General features: G+C 46.3%; 1 protein-coding gene across 2 annotated transcripts in view; it reads left to right on the forward strand.

The window, feature by feature from the left end:
• Positions 1 to 26,174, forward strand: part of SEZ6 (seizure related 6 homolog) — a 759,189-nt gene that overhangs the window by 645,883 nt on the left and 87,132 nt on the right. For both annotated transcript variants that reach the window (XM_068270134.1, XM_068270135.1), the window contains exon 5: positions 7,427 to 7,612. In XM_068270134.1, the coding sequence (XP_068126235.1) occupies positions 7,427 to 7,612 (186 nt within the window). The remainder of the gene's footprint in view (positions 1 to 7,426; positions 7,613 to 26,174) is intronic.

The following is a 26,174-nucleotide window of genomic DNA, read 5'->3' on the forward strand; positions in this document are numbered from 1 at the left end:
TGAATGCCTGGAGGAAACTCATACAGACACGTTGAGAGCATACAAACTCCATGCAGATAGTGCCCTAGCTGGGATTTAAACCAGGAATCCAGTGCTGCAAGGCAAGCATGCTAACCACTACGCCACCGTGCTGCCTTCAAAATCACTTCAAAACAGATTAAAAGCAGATTGATTACAGTACCTTTAGGATTAGGGTTAAAATGGAATCTCAGGTGGAAAAAACACAAACTTATGGATAGAAGAGGGTATATTATTCACCCCCTCTCTGACACTTTGAGCTTGACTCTATTCATTATTGTTTTAAAGATATAAGCCGGTAATAGAGAAAAGAATAATTGGAATGCACATGCAACCCAACATACTAAATAATTTGCCTGAAGTAAGAGTCTTTTTAATGGACAGGCAAGCTTCTTTAATGATTCAGCTATTGATTCCAGATGTAGGAAGCACATTTTGATGATAAAATTAAGGTAAAAGATTTTCACACACTCTATGTAGATGAAAAGACAACTTTCTCCTTTCAAGACTCTTAAGATCAGTGGGGTTTCGGGTGGGGGGGGGGGCCTAATTGGGGAGAGGGCTCAACTTTTCTCCCTCTGTCCCCAAAAGCCCCCCTCCTGCCTCCTGTGCTCCCCGGAAGCTGTCTCGTATCCTCCTTCTCTTCTTTGCAGAGAACCACAACAGTGGTGTTGGAATCTTACCTCATCCAGTGTCTTTTTTCACCAACTTGCCTTTTGCATCACAGAGGCGCTTTGATTGAACTAGACCTGTATTAGTTATATGTAATATCCCGATGAAGTGGGATATACTTGCAAAACACATTGCACAGCACCTTTGGAGTATGTAAATAAATATTTTTGTTGAATAATATCTACAAGATCTTGTGTCTACTTGGACGATATAAGTCCTCCACCTCCTCTTCTATTTTTAACAATCTTATTGATTTTTATCTTTCTGGGGCCTCCATCTGCTTGTACATCTGCTTGTATGTTACCTAAGTCCACCCTTGGTGGAGGGGTATAACCCCCTTTTCTTCAGATCTACAGAGAGCGACTTCTTAATCCTGAGTGGGGACAGGTCTAATCTCCCCACCTGCTGTTACAGTGGCTGCCTGGATGGTAACCCTGGTTTGCGAGTATTAATATATACTTGCTCTATCATATCCAATTACCATTACCATACAAAACTATATCAGGCTCTCGATGTCCCACTTTTGTGCAGCCTTTTGCATGTTGCATGAGGTCACACAACATGCAGAAAGATTTGTAGCCAGGTGGCAAAGAGCAGGCAGCGCAGAGGAGGAGGATGGCCCATTCATGGAGCTGGATGAAGAGCATAGCTCAAGAGGATAACACAGTCCATAACAATGCATAGATGTGAACATGCCTATTGGGAAAAAGATATAGGGCTTGATTCACAAGAGTGCTAACTGTTAGCACGGCCGTTTTCACGCGAATTTTCGCATTGCGCGCGATCGCAAATTTTCGCGCGAAAACTATATTGATTTAGCGGGAAAATTCACGTTTGTGCGCAAAAACGTTATCGTTTCACGTGAAAATTCGCGATCGCGCGCAATGCGAAAATTCACACGAAAACGGTCGTGCTAACAGTTAGCACTCTTTTGTGAATCAAGCCCATAGACAGAACTGTCAGCATTCAGCATCTGCTTTGCCAAGACTTTTACTTTAGGAAACCTGAAACCTGCCATCTTCAGTTCACTTCTGCTAAAGCAAATTTCACGGCTTTCACACGTCTGGAACAAACATAGAGTCAGTTGGAATTAGAATACCTGGATCACACTTATCAGGTCTGATTAGGAGATAATGGATCACAGAAATGTGAGTAAAGCAGCCAAACACTGCTACGAGCCATTTGTAGGGAGCTAGAAGAGGCATTGGAAGCTGTCAGAGAACTGGCAGACACACAGCATTCTTTTATACCGTTATAAACTCCCACTAATTGAGACATATTTGGAAACAATGGACAGGAGATCTCAGATCCCTTTGGGGGTTAGTGTAATGGTTTATAATTACACTAATGATTGGGGAAAATTGGGTGACGCAGTTGGGTCCTGTGCCAAGTGCATTGCTGGATCCATGACTGGGCACCAGCACACCCTTCATTGGCAAGGTGTTCTGAAACGAAATGATACCCCAGCAGCATCATGGTCCAAACATTGCAACTGGAGACATGCCTTCAAATCTTGGAATCCCCCATGAGGAGATGGATTAGTCCAAAAAAAACTGTTGGTTTTGTCAGATTTTAACTGTTTACTTGTTTTGTTATAGTGGTCCTTTAAAACGTACAGCAGATTTCAAATCAATGGAAAAGCTATTAACAATATTAAATTACAAAAACAATTGTGCAGCCCTGATACATGGTTATAGCAAATACCTAGCGAGAATGGAATTTCCCTTTAAATCCAGTAACCACAGCTACGGAATTGTTCTCCTAACGTGCGGAGAAGAATAACTGTATGTGCTCTACGGTCTCATTGTTTGGGGATAAATGAACAGGTTTCATCCACTAAACAAGCACCGTGTAACTGTATACGCTGCAGATTTGTATTCTTGCTTTGTTTACCATTCTCTACAGATATAATAAGGGGAGATCCATCACCACGAGCGCCCTGCGACTACAGCGCCACATTTGCTCTTCATTCCCCGCCAGTTTCCCTGGAGAGATCTCTACCTCTCTCTCCCTCTCTCTCTCTCTCTCGCTTTCTGTTGTGTTTGGGAAACAAGTGCCACAGACAGGGAGGAAATATTTTATGGGTCCCATTAGGGAGGCAGCACGGCCAATTTATCAAGCGGCGAGTTAATGAGTGGTGCCAAACACCCGGTCCAGGAAATCCATTGCAAGATGGAGATGGGGCATTATAACTTTATTTCAGATAATCCATCACAGCGACTTCCGTAGGAGAACCTCTGGCAGAGCTATACACACCTAACTCATCAGTGTTACTAGATGCCTCCAACACTGATAGCCAGAGCCATGGCCATCCTATGCACAAAGTGACCATTCTCCATGGCAAAAAGGGGGCAGATCACCACAGGTCACTAGAATAATAAGGTCAAAGTGAAGCTGCATCCAAATCATCAGACTTAAAGGCATACTATCGCTTAAAACAACTTTTTTTTAATGCTGCATGTTAGGGCAGACATTACCACATTTACAAAGAGCAATTTCTTTCCCCACACAGCTCTGCCTCTCTGATGTACACAGGGGGGTTGCTATCATCTCGTCAGTATATAGTTTAATAATCACCTTGCTGAAATAATCTTATTCAGATGGTGGTAAGGGGTTAAAGAACAAGTCACAGCCATGCTAACCTAGAAATAAAAAACACATATATAAGTAGATAAATACTAGTTCTACTTGCATAACAGATGTATTGCACTGTCCACGTTATGATTCCTGTGAATTTTCCAAAGGAGAAGCAGAGAATCCTATTCTAGACAGTTTCCATCTTGGTTACCTTTGAATGAAGCTAATCCTGACATCATTTCCTCTCTCACTCTTTTTTCTCCTCTTGCTAATTGTGTATTCATTACCCACCCTCCTCCCAGAGACTTCCAACACTCCCACTAAGGTCTATACTAGGAAGTGCACTGTCTTATGTCATTAGAAGGAGAGGTAAATAAAGGGAAGAGGAGGAATATAGACCCCCCCCCCCCCAGCATGCAACTGTTTTGCCAGCCAATAGCAATGGCAATGAAAGGGCCAGTGCCCCTAAAGTATGTGATAACTCCAAACCATAACAGCAGAAAAAAGTTTTTGAAAGTTTTGAATGCAGGATTAGCATCTTTATCACTTAATACACTCAGACCAGTTGCTGTTGAAATTTGATTTTTATGGTGGCAATCCCGCTTTAAAAAGTCCAGCAATGTGTGTTTATTGTCTTCTGTTCTCTGACTGATAAAGATCCTGATAATGCCTTTGTAAACAGTGTCTCTCCCTCTCAGCATGGACACGACATAGCAGCCTAGGAAGTAGATGCAGCCTGGAATGTAACATCACAAGCAGCCAGTCAGTAAGGAGTGGTGTATACACATCTACCTGTCCCTGACTGCTAGCTATATTACATCAATATTACAGCACATCTAGCTACCTGTTACTTCTTCAGATCAGCCTCCTCCTCAGACTCTCTTGTATGCTGTGACACAATGAAGTATATTTGACAGCTGTGTGAGGAATAAAGGATGATTTTTAAGCAGGGAGACAGGGAGAGAGACCTGGGTGAATAAATAAAGTGCCCCTAGCACTAGTGGTAATGTGTACCCTAATATAGAGTATTGAAAAAAAAAGTAGTTTAAATTGATAGTGTTCCTTTAAAGTGTACCCGAGGTGACATGTGACATGATGAGATAAACATGCTTATGTACAGTGCAAAACATATTAATAACCAGGCTGTTTTACTTGTTTTATTTTGCTGCCTGAATGTAATGAATAGCGGAGATGCCGCCGCATAGGCAAGCGGCATGGCGGCTATCTCCACGTCTCAGCCGGCGGCTGCTACCGCGCAGCAGCGTGAGGCTGTCTTGCCTGGTCCTTCTAGTGCACACAGATGGAGAACTACGCGCGCACGCGCCAGGCGACAAGACCTTTATGCTGCTAGACGGGGAGTCAGCTGATCATGCCGATCAGCTGACTCCAGCTATGCTCCGGATTGGCTGAGTGTCTGGGGCGGCGCTGTGGAGCGCTTTTAGTATAAATAGGACTTGCTTGTCACTTGCAAGTTGTCTGCTGTTGCGAACATATACGTGTGAGCGCTAAGACCTGAGTCAGATCCCACAGTGTGTTAGAACCAGCCGGCGCTGGGAATTCACACTGTTTTCACAGTCAGATTCTGTTTATAGCTTTAAAGTGCTATATTGTTACTATCATCTGTTAGACTAGTTCTCAGGTGTTGAGACCAAGGACCTCACACCTAAGACTAGGAGTTGCTATATTGTTACTATCATCTGTTAGACTAGTTCCCAGGTGTTGAGACCAAGGACCTCACACCTAAGACTAGGAGTTGCTATACTGTTACTATCATCTGTCAGACTAGTTCCCAGGTGTTGAGACCAAGGACCTCACACCTAAGACTAGGATTGAGAGATATTGTTGTTATCTGTTATGACCTTTGGCTTTCCTGACTACTCTCCTGTTCTCGGATTCGGTACTTCCGCCCATCTGATTATCTGTTGCCAACATTGCCTGTACCTGGATACCGAATCAGCCTTCCGTTTCTGTACTTTGTCTGTCCGTATGTTGCCGACCTGGCTTGTCTGACCTTTCTGGCTGTCACCTAGCTCCTGGGTGATCAGCCTTACTGTACACCTGTGACCCCTGCTCCTCAGGTGGTTACTAGCTGCTCTATCTAGCCTATGGTCACCAGCTCCTCTGGAGACCATCGTGCAGCACAGTCAACGGGTCTACCTCTCTAAGGTCCACTGGCTGCAGTACAGTCTGATTCCCTGCTCCTCAGGGAATCTCCAGCTGCTGACCAATCCTCACCACTTTACTCCAGTCAGTGACCCCTGCTCCTCAGGTGTCCACTGGCTGCAGTACAGCCTGATTCCCTGCCCCTCGGGGAATCCTTGGCTGCAGTAGAGTCTGTATCTCCCGCTTCTCGGGAGATAATCTCTCTAATTACTGTTGCACCAAACACTATATCACATTGGGTGTCCTGTGTCTAGCTATACCAGTATTATTGGTGATTCTGCAGATCACCACATAATCAGGTATAGCATCTGTATTATTGGTGATATTGCAGATCACCAATAATCAGAAAAATCTGTGTTGTTGACACCAATCGTTACACTGAAAGAGTTCAGCTTCTGTCTTGTTGGTTCCTTGTCGGGAATATAGTAAACATCACTGATATGCAAATTACAGCCATAGAAATTTTCCTAGCAGAATACAACTTCTGAGAGCAGAAAAATGCAATAGTTCATGTATTTTTTATTTAGGGACAATTAATAGGCTGCCACTGAGCAGAGACAACAAAACATTCAACCTACTTTGTAAATGTTTAAATATAAAATAAAACCATGGGATATCCAAACAAGGGTCATTTTGGGGAGTAGGAAGATAAATGCAATTGTTTATCTCATCAGTTTATTTTCACCTCGGGTTCACTTTAAAGCAAATCTGTGACAGCAACAAAACACATGTAAAGTGCTTTTCTCCTGTAGGACCCAAAGCACATAAGCTTGTCTCTGTTCAGTATATAGTTTAGATCTATGGGGGAAAAGTTATGTGATCATAAATGCCAGACTAAATGGATGGCTTTTCAGTTTTGATTCAAATGCCTCTAGGGTTAAAGCTGTCTTGATTAGGAGTAGCAAGGTGTTCCAAAGGGTTGGTACAGCATGACAGAAGGCTCTGGCTCCAAAGGTTTTTTTAAGTTGTTTAGTGAAAACCCTATACTTTGTAAAAATAGTTTGCAAAGCATAAGGACTTCAAACTGTGATTATTTGGCTATGTGTGTTACTGGTGAAAAGGTAGGGTACAAACTTCTGTAGTGCCCAGTACAATAGGAGTTGTGCCCAACTGCAATCGCACACCCAGCTGCATTGAAATGAGCAGTGAAACAGCGCATGCATGTGCACCAGCTCAGATCACTGCATCATTTATCAAATAGATGTCCTGCAGTGCAATCAATGGTGATCTCGATTTTAATATCAACTTGCGTACCTGTGAGCATTCACAGAGTGTAAAAACAAAAAGCCATATAAGTTTTGTGTATTTTTTTAAATATTTAAAAAAAACAGAGTGTCCCCTCCTCCAACCCCTAGCCTCCATGCTGGCTTTTATTGGGTACAAAGTCAAAGCCTGTGAGCATGGTGTGCAAGTGCAACCCCTTGAGTAATAACCCCCACAGATTTATACAGCCAGAAAAACAGAACTGCAACATAACTCTCTCTCATAACTGGTCACTTCTATATTAGAGCTTGCAGTGGTTTGGTTTATCGCTAGTTTATTACCACAAGACAACAAGGGTCCATTAGAACTAATGATCTGTGATGGCGAATAACTGGTTACAAGCATCTAACCTAGGCTCCTGCTATTTCCCATGTAGTGAGGAGCAGAACAGCAGATCACTTACTACAGCTGAATACTTAAAAGATCTGCCTTGGAAAAATCCTTGCAGCACATTTCTGTTTCTTCTGTCCATTGCTGGGATCAAAAAGTCGGGGAGGTTGGGTTGCCCTATAGACATTCAGCTGTCACCTGATCTGATAGTCAAATGTCTGTAGGCACCTTAACAAAGTGTAGGATAACATTGACATAGGTAATGTCTGCTTAATCAGGCACCCGAACAAAGTATAGGATAACAGTGACATAGGTCATGTCTGCTTAAAGATAAATAATCAATAGTATCACTGTTATTGCCCATACACCTTTGCTTAAACACGTACATTGTTTTTATTTGCAGCCTATCTCCTGAGCTGTGGATTCCCAAGAAGACCAGCGTATGGAGATGTGTCTGTCACCAGTCTGCACCCAGGAGGAGAAGCATACTTCTACTGCAACACGGGATACCAGCTGCATGGGCTTCATGTACTCACCTGCCTGAATGCCACAAGACCCTTCTGGAGCAGTCGAGCTCCGCAGTGTATAGGTGAGAGATGGATCAGGCCATAAGGCTATGTCTTCCATGTTTTTCTTCTGGTAAAGCACAGCACAATGATTATTATATGTATATTGTAATAATTTATATGCATTATCTGGATCAGTGTGCCCACTTCTAAGGAACGTGGACCTATGTTTACCCATGTGTGCTGGAGGTAAATGTAATCCAGCGCTGGATGAAGTTTCAGGTCTCAAGGAGGTGCATTGGTAGATTATTTATCAAATCCATTACTTGTTGGCCTTCTTACGCATCTCATGCAAACAAATGCTGTACTTCAAGGTAGTTCCCTCAGCAAGGTAAAATTTTGGGCCTCAATACTTTGGACCCAATACTTGTTAATACTTGATAAATAAAATATTGGTAATGTTCTATTACTAATATTCTACTATTGGCATACCTATAATCTAACAACAACCCCCTGTCAAAGACAATCCCTAACTATTACAAACATTTAACAAACACCACCTAACAACCCCCTCCCCCACCCAGCAAATTCTTAGTGAGAAAAAGTCAAATGCAAGATATGTTTTTGAGTTGGAGATGACAGGAGCTGGTTAATGAGTGAATGTGAGGAATAAAAGAGAGAGGGGAGTCAAATATTACCCTTAAAGGGAAGGTTCAGGGACTGCTTAAAAAAATAAAAATCCAAATCCACTTACCTGGGGCTTCCTCCAGCCCGTGGCAGGCAGGAGGTGCCCTTGGCGCACCTCCGCAGGCTCCTGGTGATCACCGGTGGCAAGCCCGACCTGGCCAGGCCAGCGGCCAGGTCGGGCTTCTTCTGCGCTCCAAAGTGCGTGTCACTCGTGTGCGCTGACGTCATCCGGGCTGTACTGCACAGGCTCAGTAGTTCTGAGCCTGCGCAGTACAGGCCGGAGGACGTCCGATGACGTCAGGGCGCACGAGTGACACGCACTTTGGAGCGCAGAAGAAGCCCGACATGGCAGGCGGCCTGGCCAGGTCGGGCTCGCCACCGGGAGCCTGCGGAGCGGCGCCGAGGGCACCTCCTGCCTGCCACGGGCTGGAGGAAGCCCCAGGTAAGTGGATTTGGATTTTTTTTTTTTATGCAGTCCCTGAACCTTCCCTTTAAAGAGAACCCGAGGTGGGTTTGAAGAATATTATCTGCATACAGAGGCTGGATCTGCCTATACAGCCCAGCCTCTGTTGCTATCCCAAACCCCCCTAAGGTCCCCCTGCACTCTGCAATCCCTCATAAATCACAGCCACGCTGCTGACAAACAGCTTGTCAGAACTGGCTGTGTTTATCTCAATAGTGTCAGTCTGCTGCTCTCCCCGCCTCCTGCAGAACTCCAGTCCCCGCCTGCATCCCTTCCCTCCCTGCTGATTGGAGGGAAGGGACGGGGCAGGGACCGGAGCTCTGCAGGAGGCGGGGGAGCAGCTGAGACTGACACTACAGATGTAAACACAGCCTCACAGCACGGCTGTGATTTATGAGGGATTGCAGAGTGCAGGGCGACCTTAGTGGGGTTTGGGATAGCAACAGAGGCTGGGCTGTATAGGCAGACCCAGCCTCTGTATGCAGATAACATTCTTTAAACACACCTCGGGTTCTCTTTAAGCACCACGCTTTGAGAACTGAAGTTATTGGGGTGTTAAATAACATTTATTGTTATATCAGGCAGAGAAGTGGAGAGACGGTGGAAAGATGATAAGTTCCATTTTACTCATATTACATTTTAAGAAGTGAGAGGTCATGAAAGAGGATATAGCAGACAAACAGTCAGTAACACGTGTGAGGAGGGAGTTAAGGTCTGGGACCGATAAGTACAGTTGTGTATCGTCCACATACAAATGGTATTAAAATCCAAAGGAATCGATTAAGTTATTAAGACCGTACATGTAGATGGAAAAGAGGAGGGGGCCAATGAAGGAGCCTTCCAGAGAGATAGGAAGATATACAGGAGAGAGCAAGGCCCTTTATACCTATACATGAAAGTGTCTGTAGGAGTAAGGTGTGGTCTACAGTATCAAACACTGATGACAGATCGAGAAGGATGAGTTACGGAATGGTGGCTTTTGGATTTAGCTGCAAGAAGATCATTGGCCACTTTAGTAAGGGCTGTTTCTGTGGAGTGGTTAGACCGAAAGCAAGACTGGAACTGATCAAGCAGTTCCAGATCAAGCAAACTATTACTGCTATCCTACCACACACCCTATCCACTAACACTGACTCATGGAGCTTGGCTAGATCATAGCTGAGCCACCATAGTCCCTATATCTGACTGCAGCTAAGCTACATGGTACCTTGCCCTGGGAACTACACTTAGCCTATATCTGGAGTTCGGCTACACGGTACCTGGGCCTGGGAACTACACATAGCTTATATCCTGAGCTCGGCTACATGGTACCTGGGCCTTGGAACTACACATAGCCTATATCTGGAGCTCGGCTACATGGTACCTGGGCCTGGGAACTACACATAGCCTATATTCTGAGCTCGGCTACATGGTACCTGGGCCTGGGAACTACACATAGCCTATATCCTGAGCTCGGCTACATGGTACCTGGGCCTGGGAACTATACATAGCCTATATCTGGAGCTCGGCTACATGGTACCTGGGCCTGGGAACTACACATAGCCTATATCTGGAGTTCGGCTACATGGTACCTGGGCCTGGGAACTACACATAGCCTATATCCTGAGCTCGGCTACATGGTAACTGGGCCTGGGAACTACACATAGCCTATATCTGGAGCTCGGCTACATGGTACCTGGGCCTGGGAACTACACACAGCCTATATCCTGAGCTCGGCTACATGGTACCTGGGCCTGGGAACTACACATAGCCTATATCTGGAGCTCGGCTACATGGTACCTGGGCCTGGGAACTACACACAGCCTATATCCTGAGCTCGGCTACATGGTACCTGGGCCTGGGAACTACACATAGCCTATATCTGGAGCTCGGCTACATGGTGCCTGGGCCTGGGAACTACACTTAGCCTATATCTGGAGCTTGGCTACATGGTACCTGGGCCTGGGAACTACACATAGCCTATATCGGGAGCTCGGCTACATGGTACCTGGGCCTGGGAACTACACATAGCCTATATCTGGAGTTCGGCTACATGGTACCTGGGCCTGGGAACTACACATAGCCTATATCTGGAGCTCGGCTACATGGTACCTGGGCCTGGGAACTACACATAGCCTATATCTGGAGCTCGGCTACATGGTACCTGGGCCTGGGAACTACACATAGCCTATATCTGGAGCTCGGCTACATGGTACCTTGGCCTGGGAACTACACATAGCCTATATCTGGAGCTCGGCTACATGGTACCTGGGCCTGGGAACTACACATAGCCTATATCTGGAGCTCGCCTACATGGTACCTGGGCCTGGGAACTACACATAGCCTATATCTGGAGCTCAGCTACATGGTACCTGGGCCTGGGAACTACACATAGCCTATATCTGGAGCTTGGCTACATGGTACATGGGTCTGAGACCTACACATAGCCTATATCTGGAGCTCGGCTACATGGTACCTGGGCCTGGGACCTGGGTCTGTGACCTACACATAGCCTATATCTGCAGCTCGGCTACATGGTACCCGGGCCTGGAAACTACACATAGCCTATATCTGGAGCTCGGCTACATGGTACCTAAGCCTGGGAACAACACATAGCCTATATCTGGAGCTCGGCTACATGGTACCTGGGCCTGGGAATTACACATAGCCTATATCTGGAGCTTGGCTACATGGTACATGGGTCTGAGACCTACACATAGCCTATATCTGGAGCTAGGCTACATGGTACCTTGGCCTGGGACCTGGGTCTGAGACCTATACATAGCCTATATCTAGAGCTCAGCTACATGGTACCTGGGCCTGGGAACCACACATAGCCTATATCTGGAGCTCATCTACATGGTACCTGGGCCTGGGAACTACACATAGCCTATATCTGGAGCTCGGCTACATGGTACCTGGGCCTGGGAACTACACATAGCCTATATCTGGAGCTCAGCTACATGGTGCCTGGGCCTGGGAACTACACATAGCCTATATGTGGAGCTCGGCTACATGGTTCCTGGGCCTGGGAACTACACATAGCCTATATCCTGAGCTCGGCTACATGGTACCTAGGCCTGGGAACTACACATAGCCTATATCTGGAGCTCGGCTACATGGTACCTGGGCCTGGGAACTACACATAGCCTATATCTGGAGCTCGGCTACATGGTGCCTGGGCCTGGGAACTACACATAGCCTATATCTGGAGCTTGGCTACATGGTACCTGGGCCTGGGAACTACACATAGCCTATATCTGGAGCTCGGCTACATGGTACCTGGGCCTGGGAACTACACATAGCCTATATCTGGAGCTCGGCTACATGGTACCTGGGCATGGGAACTACACATAGCCTATATCTGGAGCTCGTCTACATGGTACCTGGGCCTGGGAACTACACATAGCCTATATCCTGAGTGCGGCTACATGGTACCTGAGCCTGGGAACTACACATAGCTTATATCCTGAGCTCGGCTACATGGTACCTGGGCCTGGGAACTACACATAGCCTATATCTGGAGCTCGGCTACATGGTACCTGGGCATGGGAACTACACATAGCCTATATCTGGAGCTTGGCTACATGGTACCTGGGCCTGGGAACTGCACATAGCCTATATCTGGAGCTCGGCTGCATAGTACCTGGGCCTGGGAACTACACAAAGCCTGTATCTGGAGCTCGGCTACATGGTACCTGGGCCTGGGAACTACACATAGCCTATATCTGGAGCTCGGCTACATGGTACCTGGGGCTGGGAACTACACATAGCTTATATCCTGAGCTCGGCTACACGGTACCTGGGCCTGGGAACTACACATAGCCTATATCTGGAGCTCGGCTACATGGTACCTGGGCCTGGAAACTACACATAGCCTATATCTGGAGCTCGGCTACATGGTGCCTGGGCCTGGGAACTACACATAGCCTGTATCTGGAGCTCAGCTTCATGGTACCTGGGCCTGGGAACTACACATAGCCTATATCCTGAGCTCGGCTACATGGTACCTGGGCCTGGGAACTACACTTAGCCTATATCTGGAGCTCGGCTACATGGAACCTGGGCCTGGGAACATCACATAGCCTATATCTGGAGCTCGGCTACATGGTACCTGGGCCTTGGAACTACACATAGCCTATATCTGGAGCTTGGCTACATGGTACCTGGGCCTGGGAACTACACATAGCCTATATCTGGAGCTCGGCTACATGGTGCCTGGGCCTGGGAACTACACATAGCCTATATCTGGAGCTTGGCTACATGGTACCTGGGCCTGGGAACTACACATAGCCTATATCCTGAGCTCGGCTACATGGTACCTGGGCCTGGGAACTACACATAGCCTATATCCTGAGCTCGGCTACATGGTACCTGGGCCTGGGAACTACACATCGCCTATATCTGGAGCTCGGCTACATGGTACCTGAGCCTGGGAACTACACATAGCCTATATCTGGAGCTCGGCTGCATGGTACCTGGGCCTGGGAACTACACATAGCCTATATCCTGAGCTCGGCTACATGGTACCTGGGCCGGGGAACTACACATAGCCTATATCCTGAGCTCGGCTACATGGTACCTGGGCCTGGGAACTACACATCGCCTATATCTGGAGCTCGGCTACATGGTACCTGAGCCTGGGAACTACACATAGCCTAAATCTGGAGCTTGGCTACATAGTAGCTGGACCTGGGGCACTAAACATAGCCGATATCTAGAGCACGGCTACATAGTAGTTGATCCCAAGTATTGCATAGCCAACAGCCAACACTCAGCTATACTGTAGCTGACCACTAGCTTTTGAATAGTCGATTGCCTGCACTCAAAATAAGCACCTGATGCCCATAGCCACAAATTTTTAATTGCAGTCTATGACGGTGCCTACAATAGCTTACAGATGGTATGCCCAATTCAACAGATCCTTCTGTGGGTAGTAAGTTGGCGGTAGGTGCATTCCAGCCTACCCTTAGGAGACTAAAGTTTCTGGACCATGGCTAGAATTTGAGTCACAGCACCGTCAAAATCAGTCTGAGTGCTCCAGTGCAAGGGGTTGCAGAAGACTAACTCAAAAACAGATAAACCAGATTCAGGTACTTGCATTAGCTATATATAAAATATTATTGTGTTTAACATGAATAAACATAGGGCTTTTTTATCTGTGAGTTCAATTTAATAAGATATCTCCCTCTCCATGGTTACCCTGAATAGGACACAGCATAATGCACATTCCGAAGACATCAAAACCAGCCCAGATTGCAGAGGCAAAGAAAGAAAATAAATTATCTCCTTTTATGTAAACTCTTCAATTACCTAAGAAGTTTCAGTTATGCGCTGAATTTTGTGTTCGATAAGATATTGTGACGCTGATATTATTCATCCATATACAAACACATTGGGTTGAATCATTTCCTTGAAGCCAACAAAATCGAAACTACAAGAAAGCAAATTCTAATGACAATCAGGTTTAGAAGCAAAACAAAAACTTGAGCAAAATAATCAAATAGTATAACCATAAGGTGATTCACCATGTATATCAATCAAAAAGACACCTTAAACTGGTTGCTTGGCTGTCCAGCCAACATGATATATGCCATAGAAATAAGCACTTCCACTCTCAAATAAAGTGAAAATTCGATGCAAAGTTTATTAGGGACATATCCCTTAAAAACAATTAAAACACAATACAATAAAATCCCTCACAAACACCTGCCTGTTAGCAGATTCCCTGCAGCATTTATAATAGCAATGAAACCAAACAATACAATGATTATGCAAACCAGGTAGATCAATAATCCAAAGTGCTGCGTGCTGTAAATGGTGCAAAAACTGCCTAGTGTTGTAAACTGTAACAATATTAACCTGAAGGGTGCAAGGTGATAGCGTCCTAGCTGAAAAAGTGTCTGAGTGCTAATTGGCCAAAACGGCTAAAGTGTCAAGTGCAAACTGCAACTAAGAAAAAACTCAGAAGATGTGTGAAGTTATTGTAGTAGGTGCATGGTGACAAGGACTTACCCGTGTCGGTGTGCTGCAGGGAAGAGGGAAGGCCTTCCCTCTTCCCTGCAGCACACCAACACCAGCCACTTAAATAAACGTATGGATAAGAATACCGTACATTTTTACAACCATGTGGGGAGGGGGTGGGGGGGGGGGTTAGTAATGAGTTAAGGAGAGGGTGGTGTATTTAAAGAATGAGGCTATCTTTGGTATTAGCTAAGTTGGCCAGACTAATTTTGAATTAGTCTGCCCAGCCCAGCACTATTAATTTAAACATCATAATTAATACAGTTATGCTTTTGTGACTGAAACGGATGGCAAGAAAACCAGTTTATCACTGCCCCCACTTAAAGGCAAACGTGTGTGCTCCATACTTTGAAAAATACAGTAGGGTCCCAATTACCGGGAACTCAACTAATCAGCAGTCTCAACCAACTCTGTCATAGACAAAGAGTCAGCATCATGCTGCAGCTAATCTTGTAATCCACAAGTGGGGAGTGAAAATGATCCCACCAAGGGAATTTGGAAATAATCCATGATGATCCATGGTCAGCTGACCTCAAAGCAAGTGGCTATTGGTTGATCACTGATGGGTGGCGCCGGAGAGAGCCGCTCTATATATAGTCACTGCTGGTCAGTCTCAAGTGGTCTGCCGTTGCGAACACTTACGTGGAAGCACTCAGACCTTAGTCAGATCCTACAGTGTGTTAGAACCAGGAGGACCTGGGAATTCACACTGAGCCAGATTACTTCTGTGTATTATTGTTTTATCATTCTGTTATACTTCAGACTTGTTCCAGGGTGTTGAGACCACGGACCTCACACCCAAGATTAGGGACTCTGTGTTATCATTCTGTTATACTTCAGTCTAGTTCCAGGGTGTCGAGACCACAAACCTCACACCCAAGATTAGGGACTCTGTGTTATCATTGTGTTATACTCCAGACTAGTTCCAGGGTGTCGAGACCACGGACCTCACACCCAAGTCTAGGGATACTCTGTACCATCATATTATACTCCAGACTAGTTCCAGGGTGTAGAGACCACTGACCTCACACCCAAGACTAGGCATTGGTTTGATATCTGTTATGACCTATTGCATTCCTGACTATCCCTCTGCTTTCTGATTCGGTACCTACGCATATCTGATTTTCTGTTGCCAAACCCTGCCTGCCTTTGGATATCGAATCAGCCTTCTGTCTCTGTACCTTGTCTGTCTGTGTGTTGCCGACCTGGCTTGCCCGACCTCGAGAGCTATCTCTCTCTTTAAGAGATAGTCTCCAGACCTGCTAGTGACATCCACCTTTCAGGTGTCACTCACTCACAGGTCCTTCCTACTTTCAGCCTGGGACTCCACCCCTTTGGAGGTCTCAGGCTGCTGGAAGGTTTTTGCATTTCCCATACTGCCAAAGACCACCTGCTCCTCGGGTGGTCTTACTCAAAGTCATTACTGTTGCACCAAAGACTCACACTATAAAGGTGTCCAGAGGTTAGTTATACTTGGATTATTGGTGATTCTGCAGATCATCAATAATCAGGTATAATCTGTATTCTTGGTGATACTGCAGATCACCAATAATCAGATTCTCTCTGTGTGCTGACACCGATCGTTACAGAACGGCAGACCAAAACCAAATGGACGCACTTAACAGCCGTCTTGATGCACTCACTACCTCGGTGGAAAATTTCATCCAAGTGCTGGACAGTCATCAGACCCAGATCAACGCTTTGTCTGGGTCTCCACAAGTCCTACAGATGGCTGTGAATATAGTGCGATCTCCTCCAGGTACAGACTTACGTATGCCTGTGCCCGAAAAGTTTTCTGGTCACAGATCTGACTTTCAGAATTTTAGAAATCGAGTGTTATCGTACTTTGAGTTGAGACCTAATTCGTCGGGAACCGTGGCACAGAGAATTACGTTCATTAAGACTCTGCTGTCAGGGGATTCCCAGACCTGGGCATATAGTCTCCAGACAGGGAATGAGGCCCTAGCATCGGTTGAGGAATTTTTTAAAGCTATGGCTAGAATTTATGATGATCCGGACATCGCCTCTACCGCTGAGCGGAAGCTCAAGACTTTGCGGCAGGGCAGGGATCTGGTTGAAGTTTACGCAGCTGAGTTCAGAAAATGGGCAGTTTCACCTAGATGGGGGTCATTTGCACTTCTGTACTGTTTCTTGTCCGGGTTGTCAGACGCAGTATCTGATCTAATGCTGGGTCATCCTGAGCCGAAGTCTATTGATGAGGCCATTTCATTAGCTGTCAGGGTTGATCGTCGTCTACGTTACCAGAAACAGACTCAGAGTAGGAACAATGTGAGATATGTTTCCTACACCTTTCCTCCACCCGTTTCACCCTCACCGGAACCAATGCAGATTGGTCGGTCGAGATTGTCCCGGGTGGAGCAGAATCGCAGAAAAGCAGAACAGCTCTGTTTATACTGTGCAGAGGAGGGTCACAGAGTGCAGAATTGTCCCAAGAAGTCAGGAAACGCTGCCGCCTAGGTGTAGTCGGAGGTAATACCCTAGGCGCGCAGTCTTTACCTCTAGACGATAAACGTTTGCTCCTCCCTTGTTCTATATTTTGGGGAGATCAAACAGTGGCCACTGAGGCCTTCCTAGATTCTGGCTCAGCAGCCAATTCTATGGATTACGAATTTGCTAAGAAATTGGGGATTCCTATTTCTCCTTTGAATCAACGGATTCTGGTCACTGCAGTGGACGACTCTCCTCTGCAGAGTAACTACCCTCTGTCTCAGACCCCAGAGTTAAGGGTTACGGTGGGGGTGTTACACAAAGAGAGTCTACAGTTTCTGGTTTTGCGAATGACAACTTCCACGATCATTCTTGGCATGCCATGGTTACAACTTCACTCTCCTCAGATCAATTGGGCTTCAGGTCAGCTAACGAGCTGGTCTACCCATTGTCATCATCATTGTTTAGCGAAGATAACCTTGGATAACACCAAGATTCAGGTGGAAGGTTTGCCAAGCCAGTATTCAGAATTTGCGGACGTGTTTAGTCCCAAATCAGCAGATAAACTTCCTCCTCACCGTCCTTTTGATTGTCCCATCCATCTCAGGTCTGGTTGTATGCCCCCTAGAGATCATCTCTATAATCTGTCTGGGCCAGAGAAATTGGCTATGCAAGAATACATCAGAGAAAATATAGCTAAAGGTTTTATTCGTCCCTCTTGGTCACCAGCAGGGGCAGGATTCTTTTTTGTGAAAAAAAAGGATGGAGGCCTCCGTCCATGCATCGATTATCGGGGCTTAAATAAGATTACAGTAAAAAATCGTTATCCTTTGCCTTTAATTGACTATTTGTTTGCCCAGGTCACCAATGCTAAGATTTTCTCGAAGCTGGATTTGAGGGGTGCATACAACCTTGTGCGTATCAGGGACGGTGATGAATGGAAGACGGCCTTTAACACACCCGACGGGCATTACGAGTACCTAGTGATGCCCTTCGGGTTGTGTAACGCCCCGGCCGTCTTCCAAGAGCTGATTAACGAGGTGTTCAGAGAGGTGTTGGGCAAATTTGTCTTGGTATACTTAGACGATATACTGATTTTTTCTTCCAACCTCTCAGAACACAGGAAACATGTTGGGTTTGTGCTACGAAAGTTGAGACAGAATATGCTGTATGCTAAACTGGAAAAATGCATTTTCGAAGTGACTTCTGTCGCCTTTCTGGGCTACATAATCTCGACCTCTGGCCTCTCTATGGACCCTGTAAACGTTTCTGCTGTCTTGGAGTGGCCTCAGCCTGTAGGACTGAAGGCACTCCAGAGATTCCTGGGGTTCGCCAACTACTACAGGAGGTTCATAAAGGGGTACTCTACAGTGATCTCGCCTCTCACCAGTCTCACCAAGAAAGGGGCAGATACTCACCACTGGTCCCCAGAGGCCCATGCTGCTTTCTCCACTCTGAAGAAATTGTTCTGTTCTGCACCCATATTGAGACATGTAGACGTCACCTTTCCCTTTATCGTGGAGGTTGATGCTTCAGAGGTAGGGGTAGGGGCTGTGCTGTCTCAGCGTTCTGGTTTGCAGGGGAAACTTCACCCCTGTGCCTATTTTTCCCGTAGATTTTCACCCGCAGAGAAAAACTACGATATAGGTAACCGGGAACTTCTAGCCATCAAGTTGGCCTTTGAGGAATGGCGACATTGGCTAGAAGGGGCAGAACACACCATTACAGTTTACACTGACCACAAAAATTTTGAGTACATTGAGGGTGCTAAGAGACTTAGCCCCCGACAGGCCCGGTGGTCGTTATTGTTTTCGACATTCAGATTTGTAATCACGTATACCCCTGGTAGTAAGAACATCAAGGCTGATGCCTTATCCAGGTGTTTTGAGCCCGAGACAGCACAGCCCTCAGCCCCTGAGACCATTATACCTCAAAAGGTGGTCCTGGCAGCCACTGAAACCTGGAAAGACTGGACTGTCACTCTGAGTCCATTTCAACAGGATGTTCCAGAGGAGAAGCCTGAGGGGGTCCTGTTTGTACCATTGCCTTTTCGCCTACAACTGTTGCAGCTGTTTCATTCCCACAAGAATGCTGGGCATCCTGGGGCCACCAGAACTCAGGATCTACTTGCTAGATGTGCTTGGTGGCCATCATTGGCAACAGACTGTAAGGAGTTTGTGAGAGAGTGTGCAGTGTGTGCTAGGAGCAAACCCTCCCGTCAGGCACCTGTTAGAACATTGCAGCCTTTACCAGTTCAGAGTGAACCTTGGACCCATTTGTCCATGGATTTTGTGGGCGAACTCCCCAGGTCTGAGGGCATGACGGTCATTTGGGTGGTAGTCGATCGATTCAGTAAGATGGCTCATTTTTTCCCCCTGAAAGGACTCCCCTCGGCCCAGGAACTGGCTGATCTCTTCATCCAGCACATTTTCCGGCTGCATGGCATTCCGGAAAATATAGTGTCAGATCGGAGAGTCCAATTTGTATCTAAATTTTGGAGGGCATTCTGCCATCAGTTAGACATGGATCTTTCTTTTTCATCAGGCTACCACCCACAGACCAATGGCCAGACCGAGAGAATCAAACAGTCCCTGGAACAGTTTCTGAGATGTTATGTTGCAGATGCACAAACCGACTGGGTAAAATTTTTGCCGTTTGCAGAATTTGCACACAACAATCTGAAAAGTTCCTCTTCAGGATTTTCCCCATTTCAGGTGGTGACGGGTTGGTCACCTAAGTTTGCCCCATTGCCAGTGGCCAATTGAAAGAAATTTGGGGAGGGCTTTTCAGAACCAGAAGAAACAGGCTGGCAAGAGACATTCCATAGAATGGGAATTCTCTCCAGGGGACTTGGTCTGGGCGTCCACACGGCATTTGGCTCTAAAGCAACTGTCACCCAAACTAGGCCCTAGATTTGTGGGTCCTTTTCCAGTGACCAGAAAAATCAATAATGTTACTTATGCCATTGATCTTCCTATCAGCATGCGAGGTGTGAGATCTTTCCAAGTGTCCTTACTCAAGCCGGCAGTGCACATGAATTTCGCCCCCCCCTTGTGTTGATTGATGACCAACCTGAGTATGAGATTGAAAAGATTCTGGTCTCACGGCTTGTCCAGAACTTCGTGCAGTATCTGGTTCACTGGAAGGGATATGGCATAGAGGAGAGAACTTGGGTGCCAGACTGTCGTATGCACTAGTGTTGGGCGAACAGTGTTCGCCACTGTTCGGGTTTTGCAGAACATCACCCTGTTCGGTTGATGTTCGAGTTCGGCCGAACACCTGATGGTGTTCGGCCTTTTAAGTTCGGGTTCGTCCCGAACTACTGAATGGCCGCCGAACAGGGCCGAACAGAGCCCCTGTTCGGCCGAACAGGGCCCTGTTCGCCCGAACATGCCGCAATACGGCCCCCCTATGGGGTCGCAGGCATAAGGGGGGAGCATGCCCCGATCGCGGGGGGGGTCCGAAATTCCCCCCACCCCCTCCGCTAGCGCTCCCCCCTCTGCCCGCTTCCCCATACAAAAGTTTAAGGCAAGTTAAATAGTACTTGGTGGCTGGCACTGGCAGTGGAGTGAGGAGGAGTCCGAGTAGCAGAGTGACGCGTTGAGGCCAGGCAGCGGGCGGTTCAGCGGTAGTATCCTTGTGGTACTTCCGCCCTTTCTCTGACCTCACGTCCTCTGCATACAAGGGTACGCGTCACGCGTACCCTCGTATGCGTCATCACGTAGAGGACGTGAGGTCAGAGAAAGGGCGGAAGTACCACAAGGCAGTGGCGTAGCTAAGGAGCTGTGGGCCCCGATGCAAGTTTTACAATGGGGCCCCCCCAAGCACTCTATACGTAACAATTGATGTGGCACACCAAAACCTGCCAATGACAACTACAGTGTCAGAGGTGCAGGAAGGGGATGGGAAACAGTTTGTTAATGATTACCACTATTCAAAGTATCTATAGAAGTGATTATTATGAGCACAGGACTAATAGAGAGCTAATACTGTAGTTGAGGGAGGGCCCTTCGGGGCCCCTCTGGCCCAAGGGCCCCGATGCGGTCGCTACCTCTGCACCCCCTATTGCTACGCCCCTGCCACAAGGGTACTACCGCTGAACCGCCCGCTGCCCGGCCTCAACGCGTCACTCTGCTACTCGGACTCCTCCTCCTCCTCACTCCACTGCCAGTGCCAGGCCAGCCACCAAGTACTATTTAACTTGCCTCAAACTTTTTTTATGGGGAAGCGGGCAGAGGGGGGAGCGCTAGCGGAGGGGGTGGGGGGGAATTTCCGACCCCCCCGCGATCGGGGCATGCTCCCCCCTTATGCCTGCGACCCCATAGGGCCCCCAAAATGGGCATGTTCGGGGGTCCCATTGACTTCCATTGAGTTCGGCGTTTGGGACGAACATGCCGAACATCTGGCCCATGTTCGGCCTGTTCGGCCCGAACCCGAACATCCAGGTCTTCGCCCAACACTAGTATGCACACAGAGGAATTGAAGAAAGAATTCCATGACTTGCACCCTGGAAAGCCTGGTGGGAAGTGTCCGGAGTCCACTCCTCAGGGGGGGGGGGGGGGGGTATTGTGGTAGAACGCGGAAAAGCCGCCGCCGGCAAGGCGGCTGATTCCGCGTCCAGCGCGGCGGTTTGCACGCAGCAGCGTGCGTCTGGTGTGGCTGGGTCTGTTAGTTCACACAGGTTGAGGAATACACGCGCGCGCGCTGAGAGGCAGAACTTTTATGACAAACGAGGAGGGATCAGCTGACCAGGTTGGTCAGCTGACCTCAAAGCAAGTGGCTACTGGCTGATCGCTGATGGGTGGCGCCGGAGAGCGCCACTCTATATACAGTCACTGCTGGTCAGTCTCAAGTAGTCTGCCGTTGCGAACACTTACGTGGAAGCACTCAGACCTTAGACAGATCCTACAGTGTGTTAGAACCAGGAGGACCTGGGAATTCACACTGAGCCAGATTACTTCTGTGTATTATTGTGTTATCATTCTGTTATACTTCAGACTTGTTCCAGGGTGTCGAGACCACGGACCTCACACCCAAGATTAGGGACTCTGTGTTATCATTCTGCTATACTTCAGACTAGTTCCAGGGTGTCGAGACCACGGACCTCACACCCAAGACTAGGGACTCTGTGTTATCATTGTGTTATACTCCAGACTAGTTCCAGGGTGTCGAGACCACGGACCTCACACCCAAGACTAGGCATTGGTTTGATATCTGTTATGACCTATTGCATTCCTGACTATCCCTCTGCTTTCTGATTCAGTACCTACGCATATCTGATTATCTGTTGCCAAACCCTGCCTGCCTTTGGATACCGAATCAGCCTTCTGTCTCTGTACCTTGTCTGTCTGTGTGTTGTCGACCTGGCTTGCCCGACCTCGAGAGCTATCTCTCTCTTTAAGAGATAGTCTCCACGACCCGACTCAGTTTAGGCCAATCTCCTTATTAAATATAGATAATAAGCTATTAGGCAAAATTCTGGCAACCAGAACAAACCTATTTTTAGCAGATATTGTACACAAAGACCAGGTCGGCTTTGTGCCAGGTCGTCAAGCGTCGGACGCGATTTTAAGAGCAATACAAGTTATCGAATCGTTCAGAGATAGGAAAGTCCCAGGGCTGTGTCTCTCCTTAGACATATACAAGGCATTTGACACAGTCTCCTGGGATTACCTATGTAAGGTCCTCACCAAATGGGGCTTTGGAGCTTCCTTCATTAAATGGATCAAAGTCCTGTATTCTCAACCAACGGCCAGTATACACTATTCTGGTTATTCCTCCCCAATTTTTACGATAGGCCGAGGGACCCGACAAGGGTGCCCGTTATCGCCCATTTTATTTATACTGGCTATCGAGCCTTTAGCTCAAGCAATCAAACAAAACCCCAGCATCTCAGGACTTGAGTGCGCAGGAGTACATCATAAACTAAATTTATTTGCGGACGATTTGCTACTGTTTATATCCCTTCCTGAAAGCTCCATACCAGAATTATTGGCATTGCTGGAAGGTTTTTCTAATATTTCTGGTTTGCAAATCAATGTAGGAAAGTCCAAGGCCCTAAATATAACCTTATCTGCCCAAACATTCCAATCTCTTAAATCTATTTTTCCGTTTACCTGGCCAATGCTAACCCTGGAATACCTAGGTATAAACCCGACTTCATCCTATCAAACTCTGTTCCAGCACAACTACTATCCTCTGGTCAAAACTATATCCCAGTTGCTGCAGCAATGGTCTACCTATAACCTCTCTTGGCTGGGCCGGATAAACTCTATAAAGATGACCCTATTGCCAAAGGTTCTTTATTATTTTAGGATGCTTCCTGTACATGTTCCTCCCCACTTCCTTAGGATGCTTCAGGGAAGATTATCTAAGTTTATCTGGGCCGGATCACGCCCTCGAATCCCTAGGTTAACTTTATATACACATAAACGAGATGGGGGTCTGGGGGTTCCAAATGTATGTAATTACTACTATGCAGCTCAATTAGTACACTTGATTGATCTCTATAAGGGAACTAGAATGCCGACATGGATTATCTTTGATATACTGGCCTCAGCTCCCCAATCGGTTCAGACCCCAATATGGCTTCATAAACCTCTGCGTCCACGGAACTTAAGTAAAATATTGCAACACTGCCTGGCCATATGGGACAATGTTAGGTACTCCCGAAAATTGATGTTACCTACTTTGCCACTTCTATCAATTATCAATAATCCCAGATTTCCCCCTGGGCATGAAAATCCACTCAGCTTTAAATGGTGGAGAAACAATGGTCTAGAACAAATACAATCTTTGATAGGAGGGACAGGGATTCTAACATGGGAAGATCTTCAAATAAAATATCATATTCCAGCGGGAGAATGGTTCCGGCACACACAACTGAGACATTGGTTGCAATCCCTTCTCCCTGCTCAAACACAATTCCCCCTCCCTCTCACTGGTTTCGAACGCCTCTGTGATAAGAACCCCTTCTCGAAGGGTATAATTTCTGAATTATACGCGTTGCTGAATGATCCGCCACAATCCTTTCAGCATAAATATGTGACTAGATGGGAATTAGACCTGAAAAATAACAAAACCAAAGAGGAATGGGGAAAAGTATGGGCTATTGTCCCAAAACTTTCTCTAAACTTGATGATGATTGAATCAGCCTACAAAGTCCTATTTAGGTGGTATTGGGTCCCTGCCAGACTTTCACATTTAGCCACCTCAAACTCAGGCAGGTGCTTCCGAGGATGTGAAGCGAGAGGAGATATGCTGCACACTTTTTGGTCGTGCCCCATGTTATCTAGATTCTGGGGAAGGGTGTACAGACTTCTATCTGCACTATTTGGCAAAACAATCTCCAGGGACCCCTGGTCAGCTTTATTACATCACAAAGTAGACTCCCTTACCAAAACTCAGAACATTCTAGCCCATTTTATTTTTGTGGCAGCTTCCCAGACGATTGCTAAAGCATGGAGGACGCAATTTGTGTCCTTTGAGGAAGTCAAGAATAGGGTGACAGCCTTTCTGATTCAAGAACAGATGGCTAGCCAACTTGAAGACAAAGCCAAACAATTTTCTAAAATATGGGACCCCTGGAGATTGTTTATTGGTCTACCCTGAACAGATAATTATCAAAAATAGATTATAGACCCCAATGGATGATCAGATTCTCTTCTTTCCCTTTTTCTTCCTTCTTTCTTCCTTTCTTTCTTCCCTCTTCGTTCTTCTCTCTGTCTTCTTGATTCCTCTTTATCTATGGACCAGACCTACTCTCCACAAAAGTGGAGACTGTGCTCTGGCCCACCAAGAGCTGATAAGAATCTTGAGATAAGGGCGGTATTGGATTATGGGTTCATTTGTTGATATAACGTGTTATTTGTGAAGCCATTGGCAAGACTACTCGAACCCATACTGTAATTATTCTTGCTTTTACTGTTAATATCCCCCTTGTCTCACTGTCTGATGATTTGCATCGAAAATGCAATCCTGCTTGTTAAACTTTCATGACAAAATTCAATAAAAATATTGAAACAGAAGAGATAGTCTCCAGACCTGCTAGTGACATCCACCTTTCAGGTGTCACTCACTCACAGGTCCTTCCTACTTTCAGCCTGGGACTCCACCCCTTTGGAGGTCTCAGGCTGCTGGAAGGTTTTTGCATTTCCCAAAAGGCGGTATCGTCCATACTGCCAAAGACCACCTGCTCCTCGGGTGGTCTTACTCAAAGTCATTACTGTTGCACCAAAGACTCACACTATAAAGGTGTCCAGAGGTTAGTTATACTTGGATTATCGGTGATTCTGCAGATCATCAATAATCAGGTATAGATCTGTATTCTTGGTGATACTGCAGATCACCAATAATCAGATTCTCTCTGTGTGCTGACACCGATCGTTACACTATAGCAATAGGAATCAAATCTTAAAAAAGTAAAGTGATAGCAATATGGAGGCTGACATATTTATTTCCTTTTAAGCAATGCAAACTGCCTGGCTGTCTTGCTAATCCTCTACCGCTAATACCTTTAGCCATAGACCCTAGACAAGCATGCAGATCAGATGTTTCTGAATTAGCTGCATGCTTGTTGCACGTGTGCTTCACTCTACTGCAAAGAACAGCAGGACTGCCAGGCAACTGGTATTAATTTAAAGAAAATTATGGCAGCCACCATATGCTTCTCCCTTTAGGTTTCCTTTAAATCTGTAATTACTTCATGGGTGTATTATCTCTTCCCATTGGTCCAGGTCACTAAATATCCAAAGTGGGAAGAAGCTATTTTCACATGGATATATATTTACAGACAAAGATAATCATAGCCTCCCTTTGTACCATCTGTTTAGAGTAATTATAAACACAAATATAAGTATATAGCATATGGAAAATCACCTAGGACTGAGGCTTAGAAATGTGCAAGTAATTCAAACTTACATAATCAACAACAAATGTCAATTAACAATAATGGAAACTGCAATAATTCCATCCCATACATATAATTCCTTCTCTTACCTTGTAAAGAAGAATATTGAATTAGAGTCTCAGATCCCAGCCTGGAC

Source organism: Hyperolius riggenbachi, chromosome 2 (genome assembly GCF_040937935.1).
Source record: "Hyperolius riggenbachi isolate aHypRig1 chromosome 2, aHypRig1.pri, whole genome shotgun sequence".
NCBI lineage: Eukaryota > Metazoa > Chordata > Amphibia > Anura > Hyperoliidae > Hyperolius > Hyperolius riggenbachi.